Here is a 15564-nt window from a genome sequence, read left to right as displayed (position 1 = left end):
GTGGGGGGCGGGGGAGTTTGCTGGGGGTGGGGGGAGGCGAGTACCTCGGACCCCGGGCGCCCGGGAGCAGGACGGAGGCGCAGAGCGGCCGCAGGTTTGCGCAGCCACTTCCCCGCCGCGGAGCGCACTCCGCCAACGCGCGCAGCGGGTCCCGGTGCCCAGGACGCAGCGGGTCCGGGTGCCCAGGACGCAGCGGGCCGAGTCTGTGCGCTTCAGGCACGTGACGCCTCAGTGCTCATCACCTGAGATTTTTCCTCTTTTCTTCGTGTTTTTTCTTTTCTCCAGAGAGACTCACAGCGGAGCGCGGTAAGTTGTGGGCGCCACGCCCACCGTGCTGGCTGCGGCCCGGCGGGGTGACCCGGGCGTGCACTGCGCAGGGTGTTCAGTAGCTTTGGGCTCCCCGGGGCGAGCGGGGGGTGGCAGCAATCTAGGTCTGAATCCAGCCCCTGCACCTCCCACCGCGCCACTCGCGCACGATTCACGGTGCGCCTGCCGAGGGGGTCTGACTGCAGACCCCCGACAAACCCGGCCTGCCCCTTTCCTGCAACTTATACGATTCGGTTACGATTCCACCATTAAACGTTTACTCCCACTGGTTCACCTTCCCAGGATTTCTTTCTCTTTTTAATGCGAATGCCACTGGGAAGGAAGGCAACTTTAATTTGCACCAAAATGTGACTAATTTGTCAGGTTTGCTTTTCTCCCCAGGGGACTCAAGACCGTGAACCTGTGGGCTGTGTGTGTACGCAGGAGGGGAGAGTAAAGCCAAGGGAAGGGGGGCATGGAGGAAAAAGCTACCATGGGGGCGGGTGGGGCGGGGAAGACCTCAAGAACCACCTTGTGTGCCCCAGTAAAACTCCAGATGAAATCAGGAGGTTAGAGAAGCTTGTCCTGTAGTCCACCTAGTCCTGCGGAAGGCCAACTATAAAAAGTACTTAACACCATAGATTAAATTAGTGTACAGTGTTGCCTTTCCCGTGAGGGATTCTTTTTTTTAAGTTTTTATTTTAATTCCAGTTAGTTAACATACAGTGTAATATTAGTTTTACATGTACAAAATGGCGATTCCACACCTTCATTCATCACCCTGTGCTCACACACAGACAAGTGCACTCCTTAATCCCCATCCCCTATTTAACCCATCCCCCACCCACCTCCCCTCTGGTGACCGTCTGTAATTAAGTCTGTTTCTTGATTTGTCTTTCTCTCTATATATATTTTTCCCCTTTGTTTTTTTTTGTTTCTTAAATTCCACATGAGTGAAATCAGATGGTATTTGTCTTTCTCTGACTTATTTCCCTTAGCATTATACTCTCTAGTCTCTAGTTCCATCCATGACGTTGCAAATGGCAAGATTTCATTTTTATGGCTTAGTAATATTCCATTTTATATTTATATATATATGTGTGTGTGTGTGTATATATATATATATATATATATATATATATACCACATCTTGTTTATCCATTCATCAATCGATGTACACTTGGGCTGCTTCCATATTTTGGCTATTGTAAATAATACTGGTATAAATATTGGGGTGTATGTATCCCCTTCAATTAGTGTTCTTGTATCCTTTGGGTAAATACCCAGTAGTGCAATTGCTGGATCATAAGGTAGTTCTATTTTTAACGTTTTGAGGAACCTCCATACTATTTTCAGGAGTGGCTGCACCAGTTTGCATTCCCACCCACAATGCAAGAGGGTTTCTTTTTCTCCACATCCTCACCTGTTTTTTCTTGTATTGTTCATTTTAGCCATTCTGACAGGTGGGAGATGAATCTTATTGTAGATTTGTTTTCCATTTCCCTGATGATAAGTGATGATGAGCATCTTTTCACGTGTCTGTTGGCCATCTGTATGTCTTCTTTGGAAAAATGTGGGCTTTTTTTGCTTTCTGCCCATTTTTTAATTGGATTATTTGTTTTTTGGGTGTTGAGTTTTATACGTTCTTTCTAGATTTTGGATAGTAACCCTTTATCAGATATGTCATTTGCAAATATCTTTTCTCATTCAGTAGGTTGCCTTTTAGTTTTGTTGATTGTCTCCTATGCTGTGCAGATGCTTTTAATTTGATGAAGTCCCAAAAGTTTGATTTTGCTTTTATTTACTTCGACTCAGGAAACCTATCTAGAAGAAGTTGCTAAGGTCTATGTCAAAGAAGTTACTGCCCATGTTTTCTTCAAGCATTTCTGTCGTTTCCTGACACACATTTAGGTCTCTCATCCATTTTGAATTTATTTTTGTGTATGGTGTAAGAAAGTGGTCCAGTTTCATTCTTTTGCATGTTGCTGTCCAGTTTCCCCAACACCATTTCTTGAGAAGACCGTCTTTTTCCCATTGGATATTCTTTCCTGCTTTGTCGAAGATTAATGGACTGTGTAGTTATGGGTTCATTTCTGGGTTTTCTATTCTGTTCCATTGATTTTTGTGCCAGTACCAAACTGTTTTGATTACTACAATTTGTATTATACCTTAAAGTCCAGAATTCTGCTGCCTCTGGCTTTGCTTTTCCTTTTCAAGATGGTTTTGGCTATTCAGAGTCTTTTGTGGTTCCGTACAAATTTTAGAACTGTTTGTACTAGTTCTGTGAAAAAAAGCTGTTGGTATTTTGATAGGGATTGCATTAAATGTGTAGATTGATTTGGGTAATATAGATATTTTAACAATATTTGTTCTTCCAATCCATGAGCATGAAATATCTTTCCATTTCTTTGTGTCATCTTCAATTTTTTTCATCAGTGTATTAGAGTTTTCAGAGAACAGGTCTTTCACCTCTTTGGTTAGATTTATTCCTAGGCATCTTATTGTTTTGGGTGCAATTTTAAGTGGGATTGTTTCCTTAATTTCTCTCTCTGCCTTTTTATTGTTGGTGTATTGAAATACAACAGATTTCTGTACTTTGATTTTGTATCCTGTAACTTTGCTGAATTTGTGTATCAGTTTTAGCAGCTTTTTGGTGGACTCCTTTGGGTTTTCTATATAAAGTATCACGTCATCTGCGAATGGTGAAAGTTTGACTTCTTCCTTGCCAATTTGGATTCCTTTTATTTCTTTTTTGTTGTCTGCTTGCTGAGGCTAGGATATCTAGTATTATGTTAAATAACAGTGGTGAGAGTGGACATCCCTGCCTTGTTCCTGACCATAGAGGAAAAGTTCTCACCTTTTCTCCATTAAGGATGATATCCGCTGTGGGTTTTTCATAGGTGGCCGTTATTATGTTGAGGTATGTTCCCTCTAAACCTACTTAGTTGAGGGTTTTTGTCATGAATCACTGTTGTACTTTGTCTTTCTGTATCTATTGAAATGATCATATGGTTCTTACTCTTTCTCTTACTGATGTGATGTATCACATTGATTGATTATAGATGTTGAACCACCCTTGCAGCCCAGGAGTAAGTCCCACTTGATCATGGTGAATGATTTTTTTAATGTATTGTTGGATTCAGTTTGTTAGGATTTTGTTGAGGTTTTTTGCATCTATGTTCATCAGGGGCTTTGGCATGTACAGTTCTCTCTCTGTCTCTCTTTTGGTATCTTTATCTGGTTTTGGTATTGGGGTAATGCTGGCCTCACAGAATGAATTACCTTTTCTATTTTTTAAAATAGTTGGAGAAAAGTAGTATTAACTCGTCTTTTTTTTTTTTTTTTTTTAAAGATTTTATTTATTTATTTGACGTAGAGAGAGACAGCGAGAGAGGGAACACAAGCAGGGGAAGTGGGAGAGGGAGAAGCAGGCTTCCCGCCGAGCAGGGAGCCCGACATGGGGCTCGATCCCAGGACCCTGGGCTCATGACCTGAGCCGAAGGCAGACGCTCAACCAACTGAGCCACCCAGGCGCCCCTAACTCGTCTTTAAATGTTTGGTAGAATTGACCTGTGAAGCCATCTGGTCCTGAACTTTTGTTCATTGGGAGTTTTTTTTTTTTTAATTTAAAATCAATTAATTAACATATAGTGTATTATTAGTTTCAGAGGTAGAGTTTAATTATTCATCAGTTGCATATAACACCCAGTGCTCATTCCATCAGGTGCCTTTCTTAATGCCCATCACCCCCCCTTCCTCCCCTCCACCAACCCTCAATTTGTTTCCTATAGTTAAGAGTCACTAATGGTTTTGCCTCCCTCTGATTTCATCTTATTTTATTTTTCCCTCCCTTCCCCTATGTTCATCTGTTTTGTTTCTTAAATTCCACATATGAGTGAAATCATATGGTTTTTGTCTTTCTCTGACAGACTTATTTCACTTAGCATAATATCCTCTAGTTCCATCCACATCGTTGCAAATGGTAAGATTTCATTCTTTTTGATGGCTGAGTAAGATTCCGTTGTAGATACATACCACCCCTTCTTTATCCACTCATCTGTCGATGGACATCTCAGCTGTTTCCATAGTTTGGCTACTGTGGACATTGCTGCTATAAACATTGGGGTGCAGGTGCCCCTTTGAATCACTATGTTTGTATCCTTTCCGTAAATACCTAGTAGTGCAATTGCCGGGTCATAGGGTAGCTCTATTTTTAACTTTTTGAGGAACCTCCATACTGTTTTCCAGAGTGGCTGCACCAGTTTGCATTCCCACCAACAGTGTAGGAGGGTTCCCCTTTCTCCACATCCTCACCAATATCTGTTATTTCCTGACTTGTTAATTTTAGCCATTCTGACTGGTGTTGAGGTGGTATCTCATTGTGATTTTGATCTGCTGGGAGTTTTTTGATTACTGATTCAATTTCTTTGCTTGTTATTAGTCTGTTCAAGTTTTCCACTTCTTGCCTTTTCAGTTTTGGTATTTTATATATTTCTAAGAATTTATCCATTTCTTCTAGATTGTTCAATTTGTTGGTTTATAGTTTTTCATAACATTCTTTTATGACTGTATTTCTATGGTGTTGGTTGTTATTTCTCCCCTATTTGTGATTTTATTTATTTGAGTCCTTTCTCTTTTTTCTTTCTTTTTTTTTTTTTTAAGATTTTATTTATTTATTTGAGAGAGAGAGAATGAGAGACAGAGAGCATGAGAGGGAGGAGGGTCAGAGGGAGAAGCAGACTCCCTGCTGAGCAGGGAGCCCGATGTGGGACTCAATCCCGGGACTCCAGGATCGTGACCTGAGCCGAAGGCAGTCGCTTAACCAACTGAGCCACCCAGGCGCCCCTCTTTTTTCTTGATAAGCGTAGCTAGAGGGCTATAAATTTTATTGATTTTTTTCAAAGAACAGCTCCTGGTTTCATTGATCTGTTCTATTGTTTTTGTAGTTTCTATATCATTTATCTCTACTCTCATCTTAATTATTTCCTTCCCTCTGCTGGTTTTAGGTTTTGTTTGTTGTTCTTTTTCTAGCTCCTCTAGGTGCAAAGTTGGGATGTTTATTTGAGCTTTTTCTTGCTCCTTGAGGTAGGCCTGTATTGCTATATTATTTGCCTCTAAGGACCGCTTTTGCTGCATCCAAAAGGTTTGGACCATTGTGGTTTCATTTTCATTTGTTTCCATGTACTTTTTTATTTCTTCTTTGACTTCTGGTTGATCCATTCATTGTTCAATAACATGGTTTTTGTTTTGTTTGTTTTTTTTAATTTCCATGTGTTTGTGGTCTTTCCAGACTTTTTCTTCTGGTTGACTTCTCATTTCATAGCATTGTGGTCAGAAAAGTTGCATGGTATGACTTAGATCTTGAATTGTTCAGGCCTGATTTGTGACCCAGTATGTGATCTATTCTGGAGGAGGTTCCCTATGCACTTGAAAAGAATGTGTATTCTGCTGTTTTAGGATGAAATGTTCTGAATATACCTATTAAATCCATCTGTTCCATTGTGTCATTCAAAGCATTGTTTTCTTGTTGATTATCTCTTTCGATGATCTGTCCATTGCTGTAATTAGGATGTTAAAGTCCCCTACTATTACTGGATTATTATTGATTAGTTCCCTTATGTTTGTTATTAACTGTTTTATGAATTTGGGTGCTCCCATTTGGGGTATATAAGTATTTACAATTGTTATATCTCCTTGTTGGATTGTCCCCTTTATTATTACACAGTGTCCTTCTAAATCAAATTTTACAGTCTTTCTTTTAAGTATTTTGTCCAATATAAGTATTGCTACTCTGGCTGTCTTTGACATCCATTTGAATGACACATGTTTCTGTATCCTCTCACTTTCAATCTCAGGTGTGTTAGGCCTAAAATGGGTCTCTCTCTCTTTTTTTAAAGATTTTATTTATTCATTTGAGAGACAGTGAGTGAGAGAGAGTATGAGTGAGTGGGTGGGGTGGGGGGAGAAGCAGGCTTCCCGCTGAGCAGGGAGCCCAGTGTGGGACTCGATCCCAGGACCCTGGGATCATGACCTGAGCTGAAGGCAGATGCTTAACTGACTGAGCCACCCAGGCGCATAAAAATGGTTCTCTTGTAGGCAGCATATAGATGGGTCTTCTTTTTTTATCCATTTTGTCACCCTATGTCTTTTTTGTTGTTGTTTTTATTGAAATTCCAGTCAGTTAACATACATTGTAATATTAGTTTCAGGTGGACAATATAGTGATTCAGCACTTCCATACACCTCCCAGTGCTCATCACAAATGCACTCCTTAATCCCAATCATCTATTTAACCCATCTCCAACCCACCTCCCCTCTGGTAGCCATAGTTTTTTCTCTGTAGTTATGACCTGTTTCTTGGTTTGCCTCTCCCTCTCTTTTTTTGGTCCTTTGCTTTCTTTCTTAAATTCCACAAATGAGTGAAATCATATGGTATTCATCTTTCTCTGGCTGACTTACTTTGCTTCGCATAATACTTTCTAGCTCCATCTATGTCCATCTATATCTTGTAAATGGCAAGATTTCATTTTTTTAATGCCCGAGTAATATTCCATTATATATATATATATATATACTACATCTTCAAGAGTCTATTTTAATAATTCTTGCAGAGCTTGTTTAGTGGTCATGAAGTCCTTTAATTTTTGTTTGTCTGGGTAGGTCTTTATCTCTCCTTCTATTCTGAATGATAGTCTTGTTGGATAGGGTATTCTTGGCTGCAGATCTTTTCCACTCAGCATTTTGAATATATCATGCTACTCTCTTCTGGCTTGCAAAGTTTCTGTTGAAATATGTCTTGATAGTCTTACTGATTTTCCCTTCTAAGTTACTGACTTCTTTTGTCTTGCTGCTTTGAACATTTTTTCTTTATAACTATATTTTGTGAATTTAATTACTGTATGTCTTGGTTGGGTCTGCTCTTACTGATTTTGATGGGAGTTCTCTGTTCCTCCTGGACTGGATATCTATTCCCTTCCCCAGATTAGGGAAGTTTTCAGCTATAATTTCTTTAAATAAATTTTCTGCCCCCCTTTTCTCTCTCTTCTTATTCTGGGACTCCTGTAATACGAATGTTACTACGTTTGATGCAGTCCCTGAGTTCCCTAAGTCTGTTCTCATTTTGCAAAATACTTTTTTCTCTCTTTTGTTCAGCTTGTTGGCTTTCTGTTATTCTTTCTTCTAGGTCACTAATTCATTCTTCTGCTTCTTCCAGCCTGCTGTTCTTTCCATGAAATGTGTTTTCATTTCGTTTATTGTGCCCTTTATTTCTGCTATGTTTTTCCTTATCTCTCTGTTAAGGGTCTCAGTCACGTCTTCCAGTCTTTTCCCAAGTCCAGTGAGTTCCTTAGAATCATTGCTTTAAATTTTCTGTCAGGCATGTTACTTATATCTGTTTTACTTAGATCTCTGCCTTGGCCTTGTCCTGTTCTTTCATTTGTGATAAATTTCTCTGTCTCCTCATTTTGTCTGCCTCTCTGTGTGTGTTTCTGCATGTTATGAATGTCAAGAGGGTATCTTATGTGTGTTGCTTACACTCTGCTGTTGTGTCTGAGTCACTTTTCCTTTTAGTGTAGTCATTTGCAGTGACCCTCTGCCTGTTGTGGGCTGTTGTGGGCTGTGCTTGCTCTCTGTGATGTTAGTAGAACCCAGGCAGTCCAGCTCTGATGGGGTGTGCCTGCTGGGGAACTTAGGAGTGGGGCCGCTGTGCTAGGAAAATTTGCACTGGGCCACTGGTCCTATGTTGGACCCCCTAAAGTGCTGCAGTGGCTGGTGGTTGTTTGCTGGAGCTCCTGGGGCCATGAGGCTGGGTGCGGAGCGTGAGGATGGCTGGGCACAGCTGGGGCCAGTGCACGATGGTGGTTGGGGGTGCACAGCTGGGAGTGGTGTGGCTTTAACAATATTTCCCCTGAGCCTGTGGTCAAAGCTAGCAGACTTAGTGTGGGCTAGTCCTCAGGAGAACTTGTGGGAAGGGCACACTGCTAATGGGTTAGGTAGCAAGTGTCTGTGCAGCCCCACCTCCCACAGGTAGCTAGGGGTTCAGGAGAGGAAAACAATGCCTACCAGCTCCCTCATTTTTGAAGTCCCCTAACAAGCTGCAAAATCATTATGAACAGATCTGTCTCCCATTTGCCCCCAGTGTTGTGTAGACTGCCATTTTTATGTTACCTCTCTGTGCGGGCTGCTGTCTCCTTAAAGGCAGTGACTCAGTTATCACTTGCCCTCTGGGCTCATCCAGTGCTAAGTCAGCTGACCTTTAAAGCACAAGGCTTCAAGTCCCACTGGTTTTATAAACTCACAGAATTCAGCCCCTCTGGTTTTTAAAGCCAAGTGTTACGGGAATCAGCCTTCCCTGTGTGAGCTCCCTGGTGTGGGGGCCCATTTCTCTGCTCTCTCCACCTATCTGACCATCCTAACCTTTCAAATGCAGTTTTGTCTCTATATTTAGTTGTGGAATTTTTTCTGCCAGTCTTCAGATCTCTCTGCGAGTCTTGGATGTGGATGATATCTAGTTGAAAACATGGGAAGGGGTGAGCTCAGGGTCCTCCTACTCCACTATCTTCCCGAGCCTCTAGCCAGAATGATTTACTTTTAAAACAAGACATAAGAGGGGCGCCTGGGTGGCTTGGTTGGTTAAGCATCTGCCTTGGGCTCAGGTCATGATCCCAGGGTCCTGGGATTGAGTCCTGCATTGGGCTCCTTGCTCAGCGGGGAGCCTGCTTCTCCCTCTCTCCCCTGCTCGTGCTCTATCTCTCGCTATCTCTCTCTCTCTCAAAAAATAAATAAAATATTTTTAAAAATAAAAAAAAGTTTAAAAAAAGACAAAGTGGAGAAGTCAAAGGAATGCATTCCTGGTGGCAAAATATCAAAGTCTTAATATCTGGCCAGGGGAAATAATTGAGTGTGATGTCCTCCCAGTCCTTAAAATAATGTACACAGCAAGTGACCCCGAGGTTTACACCAGCTGTGCTCAGTGCTTGGATTTATGAAGGACCTCCTCCCCAGGAAAAGTTTCTGATTTTGGGGCAAATGAAAAGTAGCCTTTCAAACTAGACATGAGCCCTGGGAAGAGGCCCCTCAGTACCGGGACCTGTTTTCCTTTTCTAGCCCTGTGCAGATTTCTGCCTTAGAGCAAAGAATAGGATGAGGCATAAGAATCATGCAGATGGGTGGTACAGAGACTAAGATGGGATTGGGGTGAGCAGTGGTTTAAGACTAAGGAACCTCCTCCCAGTGACCCAACTGCCTTGGGAAGGTGGTTCCCCTCACCCAGAGACTGATGTTTTCTCTGTGTGTTTTGCTTACAGAGAAGCTTCAGACAGAGCTCGGTAAGTGACCCTTCTTCAGATTATTTCTTCTTGTGCACGTTTTAGCATCTGATTTTCCATGTATGTTCTTCTCGTTTCCCAACCCTGCTAGCCATATGGGTGGCAGGAAAAAGGGGAGAAAGGCAGGGGTGGGTACAAAATGCAATGTGGGAGCAGGGAAGCAGCACTGACGTGGTGTTCTAATTCTGTTTTTCCATGGCTGCTTCAGACTGGAGAAGGGCTGAAGGCCAGGCTGGTGAGTGAAGCTCGTCTCCCTCCCACTGTCCACTTTGATCTCAACATCCCAGTCACTCACTCTGACTCAGCAACCATACTTCATTCTGGTTTCTTTCATAGGCATATGGCATGTATTAATGTATGTCACTTAGTAGAGGTTATATTCAAGTTTTACTTTTCTGTTTACTTTTCTATTGTTCTGAGGTGTAAACATATTATAAACCATTGATGCCAATTCTAGTTGCACATCAGAATCACCTAGATCCTGACACCCACCCTCAAAGACTGACTTGTGGGTCTAGAGTGGGCATGTTACTCTATGTGTAAATATTTTTCCCTGTCCCTTCCTCCATTCCCCACATAAAGCAAACAGTCTGATGTGTAGCTTTATTTTGTATGTATTTTTGCAAAAGGTGAATTTTCGGCTTTGTGCACAAGCATTTTCGTTTCTGTAAATGATGTTTACATTCTTGTGCTGTTCCTTGCTTTTCTCACTCATCACTGTTTTAGTGTCCATCCCTGCCACCCTATCTGGTCCGTCTCTCCTTGCTGCAGGGTACTCCATTTTAGCCAGCCACATTCTTCAAATAGACGTCCAGCCCGCCTCTGACCCCACACCACCACACACAACACTGAATGAATAGCTTCAAATATGTCACCTTCTGGCTTTATGTGGAGATTTCTCTGGGATGTATACCCACAAAGGGAATTGCTGGCCCGTGGGGGATATGTCACTAAGTGGGATAGAGGGATCCCCCGAAGGCAGTGTCATCATCCTGCCATTGGCAGTGCGTGGAGACTCCCAGGAGCCCACATCCCACATAAGGCACTTTCTGAGTCAGCCAGTCGATGGGGATGAGTGATTGCTCCTTGTTCTTTCAGTCTGTTCTCCCTGAATACTAAGTTTGGGCATCTCTTCATATGCTAGTTGACTTTTGGGGCTTCCTCTTTTGAATATTGCCAGTTCATGTCCTTTAGCCATTGTTTTAAGTAGAATCCATGCCAGGTGTGGAGCCCAATGTGGGGCTCAAACTCATGACCCTGAGATCAAGATCTGAGCTGAGATCAAAAGCAGAAGCTTAACCGACTGAGCTACTCAGGTGCCCCTTTTGGCTGTTTTTAGTATGAGGTTGCTATCTTTCTTTTATCGATTCAAGGGGACATGACACATATATGTACATAATGACAATATATTGTTACATATATGACATATATATACACATATATATACATCAACAAAGTTTTAAAAACACAAGTCATTAGGTAAAAATTTGATGAATTAGATTTTATCAAAATTAATGGTTTCTTTTCAGTGGGAAACCAAGGACATAGCTAATAGCAGGTGGCAGACTAGAAGAAGGAATTCACAGTCTTTAATACCAGTGAGGGATTAATATCCTTATGCAGATATATATTTATCAAATTTGTACCGTATGGCATGTGTTTTTGAAGGTTTGTTGAAGAAAACCTTCCTCACACTTAGGTCGTAAAGATACTCTCTTCCACTTTCTTCGATTCACTTCACATGTGTTCTATGTATATCTTTAATCCATCTGAAATTTGCCATTGTATTTGGTGCTAGGTGAGAATACAGCTATTTTTCTTCATATAGTGAGTCAGTTTTCCCAGTGCCATCTACTACACCGTGCATGATTTCCCCATTGATGTGGGTATTGCCTTTAGTTCATATCTGGTTCTCATGTGTAGATGGATCTATCTGTTGACCACCTATTACTTCATTGTTTTCACTGTTGTGGCTTTTATAGTACCCAAAAGTACAAGTTTTCCTCCATTTCTGCTTCCTTTTAGAAGTGAATGGACTTTTTAGGCCCATTTTAAATTTTAGGATACATTTATAAAATTCCTTTAAAAAATCCAAAAGCAATTTTGCATGGATTGCTTTGAATTTATAGATACATTTAGAAAGAATCAACATCTTTATAGAATTGAGTTATTCTATGCAAGAATAACTACTAGTTATTCTGATGTAAACTCAGGACTTAAAGGCCCTGCTATAAATTTATGGAGCTCTGAAAATTTCTATTACTTTTGCTATTTTGTGACTTGTTGATCTCTCTGTTGTAAAGCAGATTAAGATAAAAGAGAAATCCACTCAGAACAGTTCATGTTAAGAAAGGAGGCAAAACAGGATATCTAAATGACATTTTAGGACAGGAGCCATGCTCAGCCAGGCTTTCTCAGACTGAGCCTGCTGGTCAGAGATTTAAAAACTTATTGTGCAGTCTTCAGGGCATCCCGGCCACCTGTATTGGTTCTCTTTGCCCACATGCTTTGTTCTCCTGCCTTTTTCAGTACAAGGTTAGATTGCATGCAGATTTGATAAAACCCAGCACTGACACCAGCCACTTAACCTAATCCTAAATTCCCAGAGAAATGCCATTGTGAACCCAGACCAGTCTGGACTCCCAACTCGCTGTCATGGTGGGAATGGGATCATTGGGTTTGTAGCATCCCTCATTGCATTTTGAGCCTCCCTCAAGGTTGCAGAGTTACTGACTCAGATCTTTGGGTCTCTTTTTCCTTTCTGTTTGGTTTCAGAGTGGAGAGCAGCCCAACAATATGCAGGTAACTGAAGTCAAGGGATTGTGACTTGTGACTGGGGTTGGTTGGATCTTAAACAGAAGGAATGTAGACAGATCTGAGATTGGAGGAAGGATCTGTCCAGGATCCAAGTATGGAGCCTACACACACAAGCACATAAGCCTAATTTTGCACATACACAACATGACACATACGCCTGCATGCACACATCTGATTACACTCACACATGCACTTTTTTGTGTGCACACACCTCCTCCTAAAAGCACATTACTTTCTGGGTTTTACTAGATTTGTTTCCATCTAGCAGGAAGACTGCTAGGGCCAGTTTGTAGGAACCTCTCATTTGACAGAAGAGATCCTTGGGGTTCCCATCTATCAAATGGGTGTGCTTTGAGGGGTGGGTGTTAGAGTGCAGGGCACGGGACTGGATCATCTCAGAGGTCCCTTTCAGTTTTAAAATGCTAGCATTGCTATAAAACTGAGGCTCAGAGCTCACATGATGGTCTCAAGGTCACACAGGGTGGTGGCATCAGTGAGGAATTGAACCAGCCTGGAGCCCCTTCCCCTTGACCGGGAATTGGGGGAAATGAGCCCCCCTCTATCCCCACAAATCTGCCTTGTTTTCTATCTCTGCTCTCCATAGCACCTAGAATGGCAGTTAGGAAACTTCCAGTTCAGGAAAGAAATGATTCTTCTAATGGCTTTCAAGTGCTCAGGAGTGCCTTGCAAGCTGCTTCAGTACACAGGGGTGGTGTCAGGGGTGGGAGTGACCGCCAGGAGCACTAGAAGTTTACCTGTTGGGGAAGGGGACAGGCAGGGCCCAGAACCGCCCTTCCAGGCACTAACCCTGTGCCTCCGCACAGTGGATGTAACCCTCGATCCGGCCTCGGCGCACCACAGCCTGGAAGTCTCTGAGGATGGCAAGAGCGTGTCCTCCTGCACAGCAGTGCCTGGCCCTGTGGTGCAGGACCCCCAGCGGTTCTCTGAGCAGACGTGTGTGCTGAGCTGTCAGCGCTTCTCTGCTGGCCGCCACTACTGGGAAGTGCACGTGGGCAGGCGCAGCCGCTGGTTCCTGGGTGTGTGTTTGGCCTCAGTGCCTCGCATGGGGCCGGGGCACCTAAGCCCAGCCAATGGCTACTGGGTGATGGGGCTGTGGAACCGCTGTGAGTACTTCATCCTGGACCCACACCGCGTTGCGCTCACCCTGCGTGTGCCGCCACGGCGTGTGGGCATCTTCCTGGATTGGGAGGCAGGAAAACTGTCCTTCTTCAATGCATCAGACGGCTCCCACATCTTCACCTTCACCCACACCTTCTCAGGGACGCTCTGTGCGTATTTCAGGCCCAGAGCTCACGACGGTGGTGAACACCCAGATCCCCTCACCATCTGCCCATTGCCTGTTAGAAGGACATGCCTCCTTGAAGAAGATGAGACTGATACCTGGTTACAGCCCTATGAGCCCTCGGATCCCACCCTGGGCCTGTGGTGAGGCATTCTCTTTCCTGCCTGGGTCCTTGGCAGCTTCCTGGACACCTGGCTGGGATTTGCTCTCACATTTCCTCTAGAGTGGAGGAAACATCACCAAAATGTCAGCAAAGGCTAAAGCCTCAGCACAGCAGAAGCAAACAAAAAGAGGAACCTTTACCTATAGATGTATGCATATATATGCATGAATATATATATACATATATGATTTTCTTTAATGAAAAGAGGGAATTCCAAAGCTTGTTTGTGTGTATGATAGGACTAAGCAAAGGAGGAACAATAAATTCATGTTGTTGGGAGCCACAGTGTGTACTGTGGGAGACCAGAAAGAAACTGGAATGGGGGAACAATGGTGGGAAACCTTACTGGATTGGATAAGAAGTATCAGTTAACTTGTATTTTTTAAATACTTTCTATATATGTATTCTAGCTCTAAAATGTCTAGAAGCAATGATACCTCAAAGTAGTGAGTTCACTTAGGGCTTAGATCCCAGTTTTAAAATGTCATTTCCCACTGAAATGAACTTGGAGAAATGGCTGATTCCAGGGTTGGATCAGAGAAAGTACAGGTGAATCTGGAACATCTTGTGTTCAAATGTGCTCAGAAACTGATGGGGCCATAGGAACCAGGGTGAAGATGCTCCACTGACCAGTTATGGGACAGTTTGAACTTTAAAATGAACCATGACAAGGATGAATAATGACAAGAATGGATTAACAAGGGATTGGGCAAATAAGAAAATTCCCTCTGTGTGCTGAGAGGTTTTTCAGTCAGAGATGAAATACAGAACTACAGAAAGAGGAAAGAAGAAAATGAAAGAGTAGCTCTGTGAACTCACAGTTTTTACAATGTACAGATAGATGGAGCACATGCACACACATGATAAGTAGGGAGACAGATAGATTTGTGTGTGCACACGCATGGTTCCTGGCTCTGTCAGTTTTGACAGGAACAATAACACTCCAGTACCAATGAGCGCAGCTAGCATCCAGAACTTAGTTTTTAGTACTATTTTCTGCTAAAAGGAACCAAGGCTCCTTCGAGAAGTGATGGACTCCAAGGCTGAGTCAGGGAAAATACAAGATAGGTGTGATATTATGATTAATGAGAAGTATATGGTCTTCCACCTAGATTCTGGCACAGAACTAAAACCCTTAGAATTTCCTAAGTGGTAAGAGCTATCAGGGTGTCTTTTGATATTCATAACAAGCCCCTTTCAACCACACCTCATTTATGTTAGTGAAATGACTTCTAGAAAGCCCCCTAAGGGTGGAGCTGGTTTTCAGGGGAACCAAGTATGTGATTAAAAGGTTGAAATTTAGCCCCCCGCCCCACCCCCACCATCCACCCCTAAACTCAGAGAGTGAAGAGAGGCTGGAGATTAAGTTCAGTCACCAGCTGTGGACCCACACCTATGTGGTCAATTAATCTTCCACAAAGCAGGAAAGAATATCCGATAGAAAAAAGACAGTCTATTCAAAACATTGTATTGGGAAACCTGGACAACAACATGAAAAAATGAAACTGGACCATTTTCTTAAACCACACACAGAAATAAACTCAAAATGGATGAAAGACCTAAATTTGAGACAGGAGTCCATCAAAATCCTACAGGAGAACACAGGCAGTAACTTCTTTGACATTGGCCACAGCAACTTCTTACTGGAC

At 42.7% G+C, this 15564-nt stretch overlaps 1 protein-coding gene across 1 annotated transcript in view; it reads left to right on the top strand.

Moving 5' to 3' along the window:
- BTNL9 (butyrophilin like 9) overlaps positions 1–15241 on the top strand; it is a 29554-nt gene extending 14313 nt beyond the window's left edge. Inside the window, exons 8-12 of the mRNA XM_032395823.1 lie at positions 286–306; positions 9612–9632; positions 9841–9867; positions 12408–12434; positions 13274–15241. Coding sequence (XP_032251714.1) covers positions 286–306; positions 9612–9632; positions 9841–9867; positions 12408–12434; positions 13274–13899 — 722 coding nt within the window. The 3' untranslated portion in view covers positions 13900–15241. The remainder of the gene's footprint in view (positions 1–285; positions 307–9611; positions 9633–9840; positions 9868–12407; positions 12435–13273) is intronic.
- Positions 15242–15564: the final 323 nt, after the last annotated feature.

This window comes from Phoca vitulina, unplaced genomic scaffold (assembly GCF_004348235.1).
Source record: "Phoca vitulina isolate PV1807 unplaced genomic scaffold, GSC_HSeal_1.0 scaffold87, whole genome shotgun sequence".
NCBI lineage: Eukaryota > Metazoa > Chordata > Mammalia > Carnivora > Phocidae > Phoca > Phoca vitulina.
This window is presented reverse-complemented; position numbering and strand designations above follow the sequence as displayed.